Raw genomic sequence first — 18,783 nt, 5'->3', positions numbered from 1 at the left:
TTGTCAAGTCCTCTGGGCCAGATCCTCACCTGGAAGGTGACGTCATTGGAGTGGTGTGGCTTGACGCCAGCTGGGGATCTGGCCCTAGAGACGCTGCTAAGTCCCAGACCACGCTGGGTTGTCCTGTTTCTATTCTGTGTGGTAGAGACAGCTGGATCCCCGCAGTCTCACAGCCCGACCCAGAGAAGGGATTTTACCTGTTCTTCTCCTGGAGCTTGTTTATTTCCTGGGTCTGCAGCAGCAGCAGTTTCTCCAGCTTGTTAGTGGACAGAGAGTTCTCCAGCAGCTGGATCTCCAGCCTTGAGGTCTGATTGAGAACCTGCGGGGAGGGGGGAGAAACCAGACTGGGATGGTCAAGAAGGGATGGGATCCGAGGGGATGTGGGTTTGGGAAACATGCTCCGAAGTCCAGCAGCAGGAGGAGCAGGCTGCATGGGGAAATGGATTTTGGCCTAAGTTTGGGCGGGGAGGAAGACTCTGGGGATTGGGGTTTCCTGTCCCGGTAGAGCCCTCAGTGCAGTAGGGGGCAGATTTGCAAGGGCTCACCACCCACCGTCGGGGCTGGATTTCTAGACCCCTGCACAGATACAAAATTTGCATTTGCCTCCAATCCGCAAACATGGTCCATGGGTATCCACATGCGGATATCCACGGATATACAGCGGATAGCCACAGATTTGCAGGGCTCTATAGATTTCCCAGAGCGCTCAGCTCCCATGTAGGCACCAAAACAAAAGGCCAGATTTTCACAAGAGCCCAGGATGCAACATGCATGCAAGATGCTGAGCAATTCTGAAGTGTCCAGCCTCAGTCCTCTGAAAGCTGGAGTGCACCTTCTACAGCTTTGAGGATCAGGGAGAAGCTGTTTGAAATCACAGCAGCTTCAGTGGTGCACTTGTCATTTAGGTGTCTTCACCGGAGGTGGCTTCTAATTCCCCTCTGTTTCTTATAAAGATCTCCAGCAAAAAATACAAATCCCAATGCACAGAGACTAGCGAGATGCAGCGGAACATTCTCTGCCGTGAGCGGGGAACCAAGCCCAGCCTGGGGGTCTATGAATGCAATCTTGTTCCAGTCCGTGGAGTCACACGCAACGACTCCAGGGCTCGGCGCCTGGGGGACAGCTCGGGAGACAGCCCAGCCAGCAGTTACCTGCGTCTCCACGTCGGTGAGCTTGCGGGTCTGCTCAGCCGTCTGGCTCAGGAGGTTGCTCCCGATCTCCAATATGGCAGCGGTGTGGTTCTGCACCGTGTGGAACTGGATCTCGGCAAGCTCCATTTTCACATTCTCCTGGATGTAGCTCTCCAGCTGGGAACAAAAAACAGGCAAAGAAGGGGTTGTGTGGGAAACGACTACTTCCCTCAGCAGTGGGAATGGAACGGGGGGGTTTACACAGTGCGTCGTCAATAGGTAACGGTGTTACACTGGTAGATAAAGGCCATGCTGTAGCTGCAGCTTGATGCGCTGACTTGGTTGCATACCTACTTACCTACCTGCCCATCTATCTATCCATCCCCCTACATGTCTCTCTAGCCAGCCAGCCAGACCACCCCTGCACTCCCTTCTCCCTTTCCCCAACCACACTTCTGTATCTAGCCGTCCATCCCTCCGACCCCCGGCACACACCTCCATCCATCCGTCCATCCACCACCATGATATTTAGCCACATGCCTTCTGTGAAACATGCAACATGAACTCTAGGAACCATACCTCAGAGTCAGGTTCTCAGGTTAATAATATCAGCCTCCCATGTCTGAGCTGCTCCGCACGCTTTGGTTAAACCTCACCTGCCCCCCACCCCCGGAAAGGCAAGGCAGTGCTACTGATCCCCCCAAGGAGACAGGTACAGAGACGTGCAGTGGGGTCACCTGCAGTCATGCTCCCCCTGGGCCTGGCAGAGCTGGGACTGGGTTGTGCTCTAACCACTAGACCGTTCTCTCTCCCTGTGTTCCTTGTGCTGGAGGGGACGAGTGGTAAACAAATGAGAGTCTGGGAACGGGCGAACCGAGCCCCGCTTGCTTCTTTCTGCCTATTGTTTTGTAACTGACCCCCTGCCCCCGAAGGCTGTGTGCTTTTCGCTCGCAGGGCCTCCTTGCTGCATAAATATTGCTCTCCGCACTGTGTATGCCGATGACGTGCCCTGCCCATGTACAAACACCATCATCCCCACGGGCATTTGCCAAACTTCCTCCCATTGTAACGGGGGAGTGAGGAAGGGAATTCAGCTCATCACACCCGCCTGCGCTTGGCTCCTCTTCGCATGCCCGAGCCGAGAGCGCACGGGGCACGCTGCTCCGGAGCAGGGGCTCAGACCCGTTCACTGCGTGCCTCCCATGGCAGTACGCAGACTTCCTCCCTGGACTGGGAGCTCTCCGGGGCAGGGGCCATGTGTCTGTACCAGTGGCCCATTTCACTGCATCGCTTTGCTTTCGTCTGTTACACAGATGTAAACAAGGACTTATTTAATCCTTCCACTGTGCCATGGAGCCCATCCTGAAGTGATGCAGGACGGGCCCAGCTCTGCAGTGACTTGTTTAACTTGGAGAGAGATTTTTAAAAAGAAAATTTAAAAAAAAGGGTAGGGGGGTACATTAATAAACACTGATGGATTCCCGGTGACTCTGGGAGCGCCTCCAACACTCTCAGGTCTGGAATGAATGTGATTCCCTCCCTCACAGCAACCTCTCTCCTTCGTGAAGCAGGATGGGAGCAGGTTTTCAAGGCACCTTTCCTACCTCAGAAAGAGACTGATCCTGGGTATGCAGCGGCTGTGACAGGCACACCCACTGTACCTCCCGACGGCTCACACCCAGGCTCACACGTTCTGGAGAGAGGCTGCTGGCCCAGACCCCCAGATCCTTGCCTCCTTCTGGGGCAGTTATCAGAGATGGGCAGCTCTCTAGCCAAAGCCCTGAGGCTCATGGTAGTAAAACACCACCTCCCAGCAGGACATGTCTGCAGGACCCGGCCCCTTGCTGCTATTTAAAGAGCATCTGCTGGTATTTAGTGTTGTGTTCTCTTTTATTAGGGAACTAGAAGTCCTTGAGAACTAGGGCTAGGAACCAGGCCATCGGAAACTGGGATGATACTGACCTTAGGAACCAGTCGAATCTCTAGGGGAATTAAAGAGTGAGGCAGTACGCTGGGGCTGATTGCAAGGACGGCTTGGCCCACTGAATCCTCAGTCCTCTGACTCGTTCCCAGAAGTCCCACCTGAGTCGGGGCCCCTTGGCGGTGCGCACTGCACGTGCACTCAGCAAGAGAAAGGCCCTGGCTCCGCGTGACTCACAGTCTCACTAGACAAGACAAAGGGGAGGAGAAGGGCACAGAACTGACTTGACCAGGCTCCCACTTACCATCTGGCAGAGCCAAGAACTGAGGCCCAGGCCAGTGTCTTAACCGCACGCCGTCCTTCCCAGACACAGGCCCACACTGCTCAGGCAAAGCCAGGCTCATTGAGCTGCAAATGCGCCTGGAGGCTCCACTCTCATTCCCCTCCCCCAGCGGGTTGCCATATCCCTGGCACAAGGCCTGTTACTCAGCCAGGCAGACCAGATGTCCCGATTTTATAGGGACAGTCACGATTTTTGGGTCTTTTTTTATATAGGCTCCTATTCCCCCCCGTCCCGTCCCGATTTTTCACACTTGCTGTCTGGTCACCTTCTACTCTGCAAAAGCCCTTTTATTTTAAAATCTGGGTCTCTTTGATGTTACGCGAACCCACCGGGGACTATCCTGAAAGGGCAAAACTCTCACTGGGTTTTGGTCCTGAGCAGCCAGGAACTGCCGATTCGGATCAAAATTGCAAAGTAAATCAGAAAACCTGCTAGATTCCAGCTGATTGTTGACAAGGGGGTGGGGTTGATAACGACCCCCCCCCCCCCCCCTGAAATGGGCGCTGGTCAATAAAAAGCATGGACTTAACTCCAGTGGTACCACCCTGATTTGACCACTTCCAAGCCAAAATGGCTGGAAAGCGTTGTCTGACGGGCTTCCCTGCCATATCCCATAACAGCAGGCCCAAGGCGGCCTCTCGCATTCCATTCCTGACGTGCTGGTGGCTGAGTCGCAGCGGGAAGGAGTTACAGGGTGGGGGTTGTTTGGGGAGAGTCGCCCGGGGGGTCTCAGCAAAAGAACAGATTATAAACAGGAAGCTGGGTGTCTGGCAGGAATACCAGGCTCTGTCCGCTGGAGGATCTGAAAGCACTTTGCAGATGTTAATGAATTGAATCAGGGTCATGATCCCCGTCAATGAAGGAGATGCCTGAGGGACAGACTGTCATGGTTAACACGGGGTCAGCTGGCCAGGACCAGGCGACATGATGTTAAACCTGGCTTGTCCAGGCCTGCTTGATACTGTAACTCAGCAGGGTCGTCTTTCACAGCACAGACTAGCTGAGTGACTTGGCCAAGGTCATGTGCTGAGTCAGTGGCAGAGCTAAGAACAGGCCCCAGGTCAGCCAGAAAACCTTCGTTCTTGTGAGTGAGCGATGGCCAAGCGGAGTCATTCACAATACAGCAGTGCCGGCAGCGTCAGCATGAGCTGTAAAATCCCCCGTCCCTTTGTCCTTGACCAGAGGTTCCAACTCACCTGACAGAATGAGGCTTCCGGTTCCCATGTGGCACCACCAGGGGCATGAGCCTGGCACCAAGGGTGTCACGGCTCTCCACCGCTGAGTGACAGACAATTCTGCCGGGCCTTTTTTGACTTGCAGAAGGAACCCCACCCCTACCTGTGTTGCTAAGACGCCTGATTTTCAAACCTGGGCTCCTTGCACAAAACCTATAACTCCCTTCTGTGGGCACACACAGCTTTATTTTGGCAGTGCTTGGGGCCCCATTGTGCTGAGTGCCGTATATACACCAGTGAGAGCCAGCCCCTGCCCCGGGGAGCTCTCGGAACGGAACGGTTAGTTATCCTCACTTTGCAGATGGGGCACTGAGGCCTAGAGAGATTCAGCGATTTGCTTGAGGTCACCGAGGAAGCCTGAAGCAGAGTCAGCAAGTGAACCCAGATCTCCAGAGTCCCAATGCACCGCTGTACCCACAAGCCCATCCATCGTTGCTTCCCGGAGGTAGGTAGCCCCCTCTCCGAGGGGCCTAGACCACGCTTGAAGCGCCTCGTGTGAGGTTTGGAGGGAGAATAATGGGAGATTTGGGGGGGAAATGTTTGCAGGGAAGAGCCGACAGCCTCGTGTCTGAGCTTCATGTGCAAACACTGAGCAGAGGCTCACGGGGAAACGTCAGTGCCAAGCGGTTTCCGCCTTTGGCTCTTTGAGCCCAGCAGGTGGAGTGAAGTTTGCTCCCTTCTGCTGCAGCTGAGCGATTACGGAGCCCTGTCCCCCAGACACTCCTGGCGAGGTTGATGATGCACTTTGCTGAGGCTCAGAACCGGCCCATCCTATTTTGCATCTGCCGTGGTGTCTACTGGCTGTCAGAGAGCCCGAGAACCCCCAGCTGCCCCTCGCCCGGTACGCCCGGGGTGTCCACATTCCATCAGCAGGTCATGGAGCGCAGCAGCAGGGGCTGTCAGGAGGAGGCTGGCACCAGGGCCTCACACGTTGGGATCAGCTGGGCCCTAATTGCTGCTTTCCCCCCCACCGCTTGCAGTCATCCTGGGCGGTGACGCGAAGCAGGTTCTCCCCGGGTCATCGTTTGGATGGGAGACTGAGGGCAGCGGTGCTGGCAGGTCAGTGCAGGGGAACTTCTGAGTGGGCCATACCAGACACCTGGACTTTCGCTGCTGCTTCCCCTCTGCTGTCCAGCTGACATGGCCGGTCCAGCTCAGCACCCAGGGGTGAGAGACAGGCCCTAACATCAGCACCTGCCTTCTCAAGGAGAGGCCCCAGGGTGGGGCTTTAGCAGGCGATGAAGCCACCAGCCCAGGGCATCTTGCTCCCGGTGACGATCCCAGCTATACGATTGGAGTCCGAGCGACCAGAGAGAGGCCTGGTACGGAGCAGCCAGCTAGCCCCTGGCATTCCTCTTGCTGTTCCCTCCTCTTGCCCCTCGCTCAGCCACCAGCGTTAAGGCTTTACAATTCACCAGACCGTGTCTCCTTTCCCAGCAACCTGTGGCAGAGCGCCTCTGGCTGGGCTCCCCCTGCTCCCAGTTGGCCCTGGAGGAATCCTGCTTCCCCGATGAGTCTGCAGGAGAAACTGTGGCTGGATCCCAGCAGGGCTGAAAACACGAGTGCCTGGGAGCAGCCCCCTGGCTCCGCTCGCGGCGCTGGGTCCCGCTCAGCAGGGAACCAGATCAGCACTGTTTACCTTCCGCCCCAGACAACATGATTCATGGCTTCTTGGGCAATAAACACACATCTGGGTGTCCAGGGAAAGGAAACAGCTGAGGAGAATGTTTTCCAGTCCACTTCCTAACAGTCTGTGCATCTCCATTTAACCCCTGCAGTGCCAGAGGGCCAGGACGGCCTGGGGAGCACCCTCTCCCACCCAGACCGGGCTCTGTCCACCCTGCCCTCCCTGCGCATTCAGTGTGTGGCATGTTTGTAAAAGCAGGATCAAGACCTGAGCCCCCGGGGGGGCAGCAGCCTTAGGAACCTGTAAGGTGCTGGCAGACAGAAGGGGACTTTTCCATGCAGATCAGGTTCAGCGGCACTGATGACTAAATCGCCCCAGTTCCTAGAGACAAAACCCTGCTGCCTCACCCCAGACACATGTTTTCTGCCTGCCTGGAGTCTGGGTCAGCTGCTGCGGCTTCCCAGACTGTGCCTCCGTATGGCACAATCACAAGAATCCTGCAGGTTATGTCGCTGCCGCCCCTTGTCTTTCAACGGGTCCTCAAACGACACGCAGTATATTCTGCACACAGCACCACGAAAATTCAGCCACAACTCCACAACGGACCCCGGATAGGACAGAAGTGACACAGCTAAGGATTCTGGGGCAAATCCCATCCCGTGGAATCCTTAGAGACCATGCTGAGCTGGCAGGACCTTGGGAGCTAAGGTCTCATCCAGAGACCCCTGCACAGCAAACGGCATTGCTCTCAATGCTGCACTACATGCTATCCCAGTGAGTGCACAGGAATATGTATTAACACAAGGGCGTTGTAATGCTCGGTATTAATCACGTTCCGACACTTTCCCCTGTACTGCTCACATGCCCTCAGCCTTTGATCTGATGGGGTTTTTATTTGGGGGGATTTATTTTTAATTAAATTCTCCCCTAGTGCAACTATTTGCTTATTGCTTTGGTAGAGTGCAAAGAAGTTTGTTCTGCCCTGCGTAGGTCGTCTTTGGAAAGAGATGTAACGTAGTCTGAATTAGACACATGCCCCCCATAGCAGCCTGGGAACAAAGAGGAAGGAAACAACCCCTCTGCTGCCTGGCTGGTATCTGCATGCGAAGCAATTGGTATTTATGGGTTAGGAAGGAGCCCGATATACCCTGCAGGCACGGGGTGAATCCTGGCAGCAGAGAAGTCAGTGGCAGAAATAGTAACAAAAGGATCAGGATTTCACCCATGCGGCTCGATTCTGACATTGCTTCTAAACTGGTTTTACTTCAGTTCGCCGGTGTAAGTGGAGTTATTCCTGATTTACACCAGTGTAACTGGTACCAGAGTCACTCTCAAACTCTCGGCTCGCAAAGGAGAGACCTATGAACCCAAGTGACTGTGATTTCCTGGGTTTTAAAATAACTGGAAAGAAAAACAGAAAAAGAATTTTTCCGCTCCGGCTCTGCCGGTAAAAGAACATCAGGCACAGCTGAGTAGCAGAACACGGGTCTGAGAACAGAGACAGAAAGCATGTCACACTCAGGAGGGGGCTAGTAGAGATCTAACCTTTTAAACAGTTTAAAAGGGGTATTTAATATTAGGCGAGATGCTAGGTTCCCAGGATCAATAAAGAAGTTGCCCATTTAAATGATCCAAGCCCTTGTACTGTTTTCCTCATCTACAGGGGTAACTTACCTGCAATAATGCTGAGACTGTCTGGGTCAAGGCGAGAAGCCTGTTTGGTCCCTTTAACAAAGTAATTATACAGCAGTTCCCAGGCACAGACTTTGACCAAAGCCTCTCGAGGAAGCCAGCGCCACATGGTTACGGTCAGAAAAGTGACAGTGCAGCCTTGTGTCACATCCACCCACATTACTGCGCAAAGACGCTTTTGCTGCTGCAAAGGCAGCAGTTAGGGGAGTGCGAGCTGGGTCCTAGCCTGGCTCGTGCATCATCAGCAGAAAGGTAGCAAGCTGCAAGAGGTCACCCTTGACGCAAGAGGCAGAGGGAGCCCCGTTTGACTCTCCGAGCCCAGAGGGAGGTTGGCAACGCTGCATGTTTGCAGGCCAAGCCCTGTGTTTGGAAAGTGCTGTGGGCACTGCTGCAATCTATACAAGAACCACTGCGATCCAAGCGGGCCCTGACCGGATCTTACCTTCTGCAGCCACTGTGTGTTGTTTTCCATGACGTTCTCCAGCTGTTGGAGCCGCTTGGCTGGCCACTTGGGCTCAGGCACAGGCGGAGCATCTCTCTGCAGCGAGTTGGAGACCTGGTATTCGGCGGCGGAGGGGTAACAGCCCCCAAGCTCTGGGAGCAGGAAGGTGTAGCTGCAGGGCCCATGCTGCACCTGGTGCTGAGGTCTCTCAAGGCTGTCCTTCCCTTTCAGGTGGGAACCAAGTCCCAGAGCCAGCACAGCCCATGCAGCCCCCACTAACCACAGCAGGGTTCCCCCAGCTCCCATCCTCACCTTCCAGGGGGCTTACTCCTACCCAGCTGAAAGGGTCTGGTTTGAACTTCACACGCACACACGTTTCCCTGCTTCTGTGCTGCCTGGTGTGGGACACTCAGTCCTCCCCCTGCTCCGCTGCTGCTGCTACTGACATGTGGCGTCTGACAGCTCCGAGGCTGGGCGCGCAGCTGGCCAGGAATCCTGCTCCCTGAGTCTGTGTTTCCACGATAAAGGCCCTCGATTGCTTCCTATATCTCTGGCCCATGTTCTCCTGACAACCGCAGGAAGTTTTATTATTATTATTATTATTTTCAGCCCTCTCCTTTCCCCTCCCTCGCCCCCCAGCTCCTCTCCCGCCCCCTGTGGGGCTCTGGAACCCGTCCCAGTCCCAGCCCTCTTTGAGGATGCCTTGTCCCTTGGAATCCAGCTCCCTCAGAGGAGATAATTAGGCCACAAGAATGTGTGTCAGCCCCCAGCCCAGGCCAGGGGCGCTGGGGCTTTCCGTTTATCTCAGGCGGCCGCTTGGCCTCGCCTCCTTCCTTCCTGCTGTTCTCTGCAGACTCACTTTGCCTGGCAGAGCTTGGAGAATAGTCAGCCTCACCCCCCAGAGAGTGCTTCCCAGCACCCCGCTTTCTAACCCTGGCACCCCCTCCCGCACAGGCAGCTTGTCAGTGGCAGGTCTGTCACAGGGGGGTTACATGTGCCAGGAAGGTCTGGAAAACCTGCCCCGCTGGGAGAGACGAGCGAAGCTCCAACTACTTTGCCTGGTGGGTTCAGAGGGGAGCCGCTCACAGTCTGGCTGCAGCTCCCATGGTGAAGAGCTGTTTGTCACGGAGTCCCTGGGCGATGCTCTGGAATTGCTCCCCACAAAGCCAGTCAGGACTTTGGGGAGCCTCCTCTTCCATGGAGCAGACTGTCTTCAGGGCAAGAAGCTCACACGGCTTCACCTCCTGGGTCTCTCCTGGGAGCATTCAGCATATACCCCTCCATGCGCTTCCCACAGTGAATCCACCCAGGCGGGGTCCTGGGGAAGCCAGAGGGTCCTGCACCCACACTTCGCAGTCAGACGTGACTCTCAGCCAGCCAGTAAAAGAGAGGTTTATTAGATGACAGGAACACGGTCTAAAACAGAGCTTGTAGATACAAAAAACAAGATCTTTCCGCCGGGTCCATTCTGGGGCCCAGCGAGGCAGACACCCCCGTCTGTACTCACTCCCCGTCCCCAGCCAGCCGCAAACTGAAACCCCCTCCTTTCTCGCCTTTGTCTTTTTCCTGAGCCAGGAGGTCACCTGATTGTTCACCTTTAGCTGTTCCCTTGCAAGGGGGGAAGGGCCCTGGCCATTTGTTGCTAGGATACAGATTGTCGGCCATTCATGCACACCGGAGACTTAAGAAATGCATAGGGGAAACTGAGGCACACACACAGTATTCAGAGGAAACATTAAGAACAGTCCCACTTCGTCACACTGAGCTGGCTCTAGGGGGAAGTCTTGGCTTGAGAACTGTCCCCCACTCGTACAAGGGTCAAGTCAAGGGGCCGCATCCCTCTCCCTCCCACGCCACACTGGGGGACATCCAGGACAGCCACAGCGTCACATACACCGACTGGGAGAGTCCCGGGTGCTGTACGTGTAGCTAAAATGGACGCAAATGTTCTTTGCCCTGCTAAGCTCGGGTCCATACGTTTAAGGGTTTAATGTGTTTGCTTTTAATTTGCCCAGAATTGTTTTGCAGTGTTTTTGTTACTCAATAAAATTCTATTGTTTGGAAAAGAATCATGTGTTTCTTGTAGCAATTACCCTGGGTGCCTCCCCACCCCGTCCCCAAGCATGAGGGAGATGCTTTGTTGACCCTCAAGGTTCTTGCTGTTTGCTGTTAGGTCTTCTGTTTGGGGAGCATTACGGGAGGGTCAAATCACTGTCGGCTGAGGCAGGGTAGGGCCTGTGGAAACCATGGCTCTGGGCACAGGCACCAACTTTCCAATGTGCCTGGGGGGGGGGTGCTTGACCCCCAGCTCTGCCCCAGGCCCTGCCCTCACTCTACCCCCCCAGGGGGGATTGTTTTAGGGACCCCCTGACTGCCTTGGGGATGGTGGTTCTCCAGGGATTACAAACAATCCCATAGCACTTGAGACCAGCAGCGGCTGAACCCCCAAAGATTCAGAGGCTGGGCGTGGTCCAGATGAGCTCCCAAATGCTTGGTCGTTCAATTCTCCAAATGTCTCGCATCTGCAGAGTTGGGCTGGGGGGATCTCCCAAGAATGGCTCCCTTGGGGTATTCTGTCATTTCCAGTCGCTGTCTAGATGCTGCCCCAGACATTTCAGGACTGGGCTCGTAGTTTCCAAACTGGCTCATTCATGCCTACTCATGACCCAAGTCAGACTCGAACCCAGGTCCCCAGCCCACCCGTCCTCAGCAGCATTTCTAAACTCGCCCCACGCCGTGCAAGAGGCCTGTGAGGTTTGCAGGGTTTGTTCCGGCTTGGAAGGGTCACTTGTAACATACTTGTTCCAGTAAATATTTACTGAAGTTCCATGGAGCTCCTGGCAGAACTGGCTCCCGCAGCACCTCTGCCCTCAGCCACATTTCCGCAGGGCCAGCATTTGTTTCTCATGCATCTCAGCCGAGGAAAACCCAAAGGGAAGGTTTCAAGCGCCTATGAATATACCACCTACCCACTCCTGTCGCTGTAGCTACAATGACAGTCCCTGATACCAGCGCGGGCTGGAGCAGCCTACAGGATTGTTTCCTGAATCCAGGTAGGAGAAGGGCTCCCACATCCACCCATCTTGGGACCCCCTAGTAGCACCTTGTGCCAGCTGCCAAAAGGAAAGTTTGTTTCTTCAAAAAGAGGAAGCCCAAGCCCCAGGGACTGTCCCAAGCAGTTGGCACAAACCCAGGTAGGACAGGTTGGCACACTCGGTGGGACAGTGAGAAGGTGAATAAACACCTGGACAAAGACATCCCTCATCTGAATTCAGGGCTTGCAGAAATTGATATATAGGCCTCCCTGCAGGTTCATACAGTAGGAACTTGCCCTACTGCTTCGAGCACAGGACGCAGATTGTATGATTCTCAGGCAGATGAGAAAACCTGGAAGTTCGCGCACTGGGGCTGCCTTAAGCAGCCGCAGCCTGTGAGGCCCCAGGATGGCAGCGCTCCCGGCGTGGGCAGCAGAGAACGCGTAGCCAATGCATGTCAGTATCTGATCCATGGTCCTATTCTTGTGGCCTCCCTGGCCTCTCGTGTGCCGCACTGGAGAGCCAGCCCAGGTGGCCCCTGGCTTGGAAAGGTGCTGTTAAAGCAGCCCCTCGAACGGAAACCACTCGCCTTGCCGGGCAAATGACTTGGTCAGGAGAGCTGCTCCCATACATTTGCTAACGAGAGCTGAGACAGGGTAGTTTTTTCCTGCCCCCCAAACAGCAAAATAATTACACAAGTGCAGTTGTTGAATCTAGCAGAGATGGAAAGGGCAGCTGGAACTTCAGGGACTGGGCTAATTTGTATTCCAAAAGCAAGGCTCAGAACTTTAAGGGACCCCAGTCGTGGGCAGTCGCCCATTGACTAGGGGCCGCTAATTACATGCAAGGTCGCAGGCTGAAGCTGGGGTGTACCTGGGGTGCACGGCCCCAGCATCCCCGTGATGGTAGACAGCGATGCATGCTTGCTAACAGAATGGTGCGATCGTTCCCAGGGACTTAGCCGCAGCCCGGCAGGGAGCTCGTGGCTGGCCCAGCAGGTGAGCATGGTGCATAGCTGTCACTGGGATCCCCAGGTGCTGTCAGTTACAACAGATCTGTGAGTGCTCCCCACAGTGTACTAACGGGGACCTACTCAGAGACAGGAGGGAGGTGGGGAATGGTCCGAGATTAAAGCACAGTAGAGACTTGGGCTCTATTCCTGTCTCTGCTGCAAGTTCCCTATGAGATGTGGGCCAAGTCACATTCCCACTTCGGTTTCCCTGTCTATCAGAGAGAGGGGTGACAGGATCTGCTCTGAGATCCTGGAGCAGAAGGTGCAAGGGAAGGGCAAAGAAATAGCTTTAAAAGGGGATACTAAATAATCCAGCCTGCCGGACGCAACATCTTGTAAGAGCTCCTGCCTCATCTCACCACGTACCAACCTCCTGGGTGGCTGTGTCCTTCCCAAGTGTTACCCAAGTGTCTGGGCCAGACTCCCAGGCACACAGCTCTGCTCACTCCAAGGGAACTCCTTCACCCGCTCTCCAGCTGCACCTCTGGCCTGTGTGTGTATGGAGCTCTGCTGGTCCTCTCCGTGCCAGTCTTTCCGCGAGAGCCCCGGCCCCATGTGCAGGACCAGCACGTTCAGTGGATGGGGAGGGACGAGGGGACAGTGCGGGCACCCACATACCTAGAAGAGCCAGTGCTGGCATGGGCTCTGCTTCAGACAGAAAAGGGAAAGGTGGTTTTAATTCCCCTCCTGACCCAACCCCTGTTCTTTCTGTCTTCATTCAAGTAACTGGGAAGGTTCTTGGTTTGGTGCCCGCATGAGATAATTCCCTGCAGAACGGGCCATTGTTCTGCTACAGCTGAACCGCTCACACCCCAGAACATACACAGATGCAAAGCAAATCCACCCTCCATTAAAACATTCAAAAAACAACCCCCCTCCCCCCCCAAAAAAACATAATCTTTTTGTCTCATTCTTGTTCTTTCCAGGCCAGATTTCCAAACACAGCTGCCACAATTGGGATTTTGAAGCTCGAGTTCTCACAGGCATGACTTTTTGACACCCTGGTTTTGGTGCACACAGAAATAAGGATTTGTCATTTTTACGTAGTATTTGGGACAATGCTGTCCAAAGCAGCGGGTGCACAGTCCCTGCCCCAATGCATTTACATTCTAGATTAGACAGATGCTACATTCAACGAGGAGTTTAGGAACAATGGTCTAATTAAAGGGGATGAGATGGGGGATTAATGTTGAGGAGGGTGATTTTAGTCTGTGTTGTTTGCATGCACAAATTGGGTAGTTAGCTGCCTCGCTACTCCATTTGCATGCACAAAGCTGAGGATTTGCACGTGCAAAACCTTTGGTGTGAAATATCTCACCTACAAATTGAGAGGCCAGCGTGAAGCTTATTTACAATTCTCCGTCCCCTTCCAGTTTATTTTGCTTTAGATTAATAAACTATCTGGCAAACTCCCAGCAATGGAAAAAAGTCTTGACTGCTTTCCAAGGAGCAAAGAAAAGTGTCCACCAGCGAGGCTGCTTCCTCTCTGATAACCTCCCACTGAGACAGTGCTTCAGCCTGGCTTCACTTATTCTTGACTATCTGGGTCTGGCACAGAAAGCCAAATTGCGGTTCAAGTCCCGCGTGTGTGTCCTGTTTGAGGAGAAGGAATGCAGAGCAGCCAGCCCAGGGCTGCGGAACCTGCTTGGGCAAGCTTCTGGGAGGAACCCTGTAAACCCCCAGCCCTGTGCCCTGGTTCAGAGTTCGGTGGGTGGGGGGGTTCCCCCGGTGGTGGTTTGTCTAACGCCAGAGATTGATGGGAGCCAGCACTGTCCCTGCACCCAGTGAGCAGAAACCGGAAATGTGCATTGGGGAGCTAACCAGTACACAAGGGATCTTCTGCTTGTTCAGATGCTCTCCCTGGGGACGCGCCAGTGGATCCCTGGGGACTGCACCACCCCAAGACCAGACTGCCAGGGATGGTCCCACCACTTTATCCCCCCATTCGACAGACAGGGAACAGAGACTAGAGAGACTCAGTGACTTCGTCAGGATGACACAGAGAATCTGCGGCACAGCCAGGAATGGGACCCAGGAGGCAGGTCCCTTAATCACAGCATCATCCTTCCTCTCACTTTAGGGTCACCATCAATGGGCACTGAGTCACCTACGATTAAGTGGTTTATAATAAGGCCTCTCGAACTTGGTTGCTCATTGCTCCAATCAGCCAGTGTGAGCTGGGGGGAAAGGGGGGCGACACAGGGAGGAAGCCAACTACTTGGCAAGGAGGAATCTTGGATGGGGGATGAAGAATCTCTTGTTTTTCCTCCACATTCTCCCTGCCATGAGTAACATTCTGCAAACACACAAGCCCGTGATTTGGAGGCCAACACTTCCCGTAAACAATGGACATTTCTTAATGAGCCCCGGCACCAAAGCGAGGCTGTAAACACGTAGCCTAGCACAGCTACTGCTCGGTTCAGCGCCCAGGAAATTACAGCCAGCCACAACCAGGATGAGCCCCCGGCCAGGCAGCTCCTTATAAGCCCCTCAGCTCCGGTCACCACTGCAATTACTCACCAGGCTATTATTTATCCCCCCAACAGCCAGGCAGGAACCTGCCCCCTCCCTCCCCCCATCTGAGTGTTTTAGTTTGCAAGAGCCTGATCCAAACCCCAGCTGAAGGCAGCCGGAGACTTTCCCCATTGACTGCTTTGTCTCGGGCTGTTACTGCTCCTGGAAGTGAAGGGCAGAGGTTCCTAGTTAGGGCAAGCCAGCGTGCAGAGGCACGTTCCCTCACACAGCCCAGGCCTGGCCCACAGCTCCCCTGCCAATGGACCCTTCACCCTGCCCTGCAATACCCTCTGCCCTGCAGCCCTGAGTTCCCACCCAGCTCTGCCAATGTCCCTCAGCCTCTACACGCCATCGCCCGGCTATCCCAGTCCTGGATCCCTTCCTCCACAGCTCTGCCAGTGCCCCTCAGCCTTGCCCTACAATACCCTGTGCTGTTCCAGTCCCGGGCTGCTTCTGAGCAGATTCCGTTCACCCATTCCAGGTCTGGGTCTGCCAGGCAGTAGGCACAGTGAGAGCAGAGGTGGGCACAGTCTGCCATGTGTGTAATCCGAATGGCTGACAAAGACGTCAGGCCTCAGCTCACAAATCCCTGTGTAAGAGCAGAGTGAATACAGAGCGAGGCAGGTTCAGCCCGTCCTGAGCCAGGGCTCCTTGGAGTTCTGTGTCTGGCACGGATGCTGTTGGAACCAAAGAGACATGACTGTGTTACTTAGCTAAGGTGCTACCTTATATGGTGCCTGTCTCCTGGAGACACAGGGGCAGCCCTCAGAGAATTCTCCAGGCCAGACGAGGTGAAATGTTTTCTGGGAAGGTTTTAGCTCACTCTTTATATGGCAGTGTTTCAGTTAGAGGAGCTTTGTGGCTTGATTCAGCGGCTGGGGGAGACTCAGAGCAGTGACTGCATAGTGGGTGGGAGCAGCAAGACTATCTCGCTCTTATTTAGCACTTTCCATGGCTCTCAACGTGCTTCACACAGAGGAGGGGGCAGGATCACTACCCCCATTTTACAGAATAAGAAACTGAGGCACAGGGAGGGGAAGTGACTTGCCCAAGGTCAGTCAGCAAACTAGTGGCAGAGACAAGAAAAAAAACTCAGGTCTCCCAAGTCCCACTCCGATGCTCTATCCACTAGGCAGCGTAGCCTATAGCCTGGTGGGGAGGGAGCCGTATGGAGACGGAGACTAGACTCCCGGGCTCCATTCCCAGGGCTGCTGCGGACTCACCTTGGCAGTTCATGCTGTCTCTCTGCAGCACACTTGACCCACTGGTAAAACGGGACACCAATGCTCAGCTCACAGGGGTGTCTGGGAGGCTGGTCAAGTGCTTTGAGCTCGTTGGCTGAAGGAGGGCTAGAGACAGGCCAGGGCAGTGGCCGAGCAGCCCTTGCACCTGTGACCTGGAGCAACCCTCTACTGGGCTGAGGGTGCCTGGTCAGCCTTGGTTTCTTTGCTGAGGTTGTGGCTTGGGGATGTGGACACTAAACTGAGAGATGTCCCCAGGCTGGCTCTTAGGCTACCAGCCGGACTAGGCCAGTGGCTGTTCTATGCTTACCCTCACTCCTGCGTCTGCCCCAGTCTGCTCTAGCCCTGTTCACCTGCTCGCCTCCTGACTCCAGCTCTGACCCTTCGCTTTGGCTCCTGGTTCCCGACTCCAGCTCTGAACTCTGAGGCTGTTCCTGGCCTCTGACCGCTAGGCCTGACCGCCCACGCCCCGTCTGTGCCACAGGGTGACCATGACACGTGTGAATTTCCAGGTGCTAGGTTCCATACCGCTCATTCATTCATTCCCAGAGCTCCCCCGCCTCTGGCTGCCCAATCACAGAGCTTTCACCAGAGCTGCTGCCCAATCCTGGAGCTTCTTCCCTACCGGCTGCCCGAACGGGCCCCAGCCAGACGGTGAACAAGCGACGAGCAGCATAAACATGTCAGACACATTAGCCACGAGCCAACACAAACCACAGGCAATGTGCAAAGAGGGGTCAGCCAGCAGACCCTGTTCAGCGCTTCCCGCCACCAGCAAGGCTGCTCCTTCCGGGGCCTCGCTGCACAGAACACGCTCCCGGCTGGAAAGTCCCAGCTACTCCTGAGCAAGCCCAAGAGAATGCGATGAAAGAGTCGCGCCCTAAAGCCTAGAGCCAGGAGCAAGCGTGCGAAGGAGCGACAGCTGGAAGTAAAGTAGGGACCTCAACTGTGTGGAAGTGTGTCACACACACTGCAGCCCTCCCTGGCACTCCTCATGCACAGGCACTCTAACCCTCCGCACAACACGTGTGCCCACACATTCCAGCTCTCCCACCCATCTGCAAACCTGTTATGCAGCGTGTTCATGCCAGTTCCCCCACCCCGATGTCAGACCCACGAGGCTCAGAGCCCCCGCACCACGCCATCCCCATGCACGAGCACCCCCCTCCAGTGTGGGCATTGCAAGGCTTGCCTCCCAGTCCCTTACCGAGCGTGCAGGGGAGAAATAAGCGGATGAGTCTATTGCATGCAAACGAAAATCCATCCCATCCCAGAGCTCCGTGGTTTTTACCAGATGAAGCACAATAAGGGTTTTGTTGCACCAAGGTGTTGCTTTGGCAATGGCGAGAAAAACAAAGCTGCAGTTCCCTGGCGCGATGTCAGTGGGGTTTGGAGAAACCATGTACGGTTTCCAAAGAATGAGCCCGGAAGCGCTGCTAGCCCGGATGGCTCACCCCCACCCCCATCTCAGGCAGACAAGAACTCTCTCTCCAGTTGCAAGCCAAAACAGAGACACGCACTCAAGAGCCCACCTCAGTGGTGCTGCATCCAATCCTTTCCTGCCTCAGGGTAGGGGTAACTCCCATCAACTTCACGTGCATCTCTGGGAAACCAGCGTTTAGCATGAAATGGACAGCCCAGCCCGACTGCTCTGTGCTGGCGGGGTCTTGTCTGGGCACCTCAATGCGTTTTCCAAGCCCGGCTGATTGGGAAGCCTCAGGATCTTGCTGGGAGGTTGTTTGCTTGTGATTGCGGATGAGTTATGGGCCCGAAGGCTCCCCATGAGGGCCCTGCACAAACACATGTTCGTGACCACACTTGAGCAGATAGGCCTTCAAAGCCATCTGCTTTCAGAGGATAAACACCAGGGAGGAGGAGCAGCCTCTGTTCTCTCTCTGCATTTCATCATGCAGCGCTCAGCGCTTAGGAAGGGTGAAGACAAGCTCTTGGAACTACCGGCTCCAAACAGCCGGGAAGGTCGCTCTGAGCCAAGGTTCCAGGAGCAGTAGTATTGCAATGGACCCCTTCAGAAGCTAGAAAACCAGAATGTTCCCAGCACATGGGATGCCCAGCTCAGGGGGTCTGGTCCAGGTCCATCACTGGCTGAAGTGGTTCAAGACTTCCATTCCACTGTACTATTAGTGAGGTCACCACTTCCAAGTCACCTGCATCATTCGACAGTCCCTGGGAGATTGGAGCACCTGCAAGAGCTGTTTGCATGCACAGCATTGGTGATTTGCACACAAACTCCCTGTATGCAGACAGCTGCCCTATGTGCAAATGCTGCATCTGGCAGGTGCAACAGCTCCATGGACATTGGAACGGGTGCATCTGTTGCTGCTGCCTTTTTTGAAAGTCCACTCCTTGGTCTGATGTCTCGCAGCATTTACTGAGAGTTCCTGGCTGGGACAATGCACCTAGCGATCCACCCTGCTGCTATTTGGCAATAGCTTGTTTCCAAGTGCTATTAGGCCCTGATCACTTACAGCCAACACCCCCCTCATGTGTTCGTTTTCCTATCGCAGAGCTGGAGGCAGAGCACCGGCAAGTGGAAACTGTTAGTCCATCTGGGAGCCGGACTCCACTGTGGC

The 18,783-nt window shown here is 54.9% G+C and overlaps 1 protein-coding gene across 2 annotated transcripts in view; it reads right to left on the bottom strand.

Moving 5' to 3' along the window:
• LOC101944747 (angiopoietin-2-like) overlaps positions 1–17,918 on the bottom strand; it is a 28,992-nt gene extending 11,074 nt beyond the window's left edge. The window contains exons 1-3 of one of the 2 annotated variants that reach the window (XM_042853999.2): positions 17,725–17,918; positions 1,152–1,307; positions 198–319 (exon numbers count right to left, since the gene is read on the bottom strand). In XM_042853999.2, coding sequence (XP_042709933.2) covers positions 198–319; positions 1,152–1,307; positions 17,725–17,817 — 371 coding nt within the window. In that variant the 5' untranslated portion in view covers positions 17,818–17,918. Of the gene's footprint in view, positions 1–197; positions 320–1,151; positions 1,308–8,390; positions 8,986–17,724 lie in introns of those variants that run through there. The other variant, XM_005298372.5, reaches the window with a different exon arrangement.
• Positions 17,919–18,783: the final 865 nt, after the last annotated feature.

Source organism: Chrysemys picta, chromosome 23 (genome assembly GCF_011386835.1).
Source record: "Chrysemys picta bellii isolate R12L10 chromosome 23, ASM1138683v2, whole genome shotgun sequence".
In the NCBI taxonomy this organism is placed as follows: domain Eukaryota; kingdom Metazoa; phylum Chordata; order Testudines; family Emydidae; genus Chrysemys; species Chrysemys picta.
The sequence above is the reverse complement of the archived record's forward strand: the minus strand, read 5'-3'. Positions and strand labels throughout refer to the sequence as shown.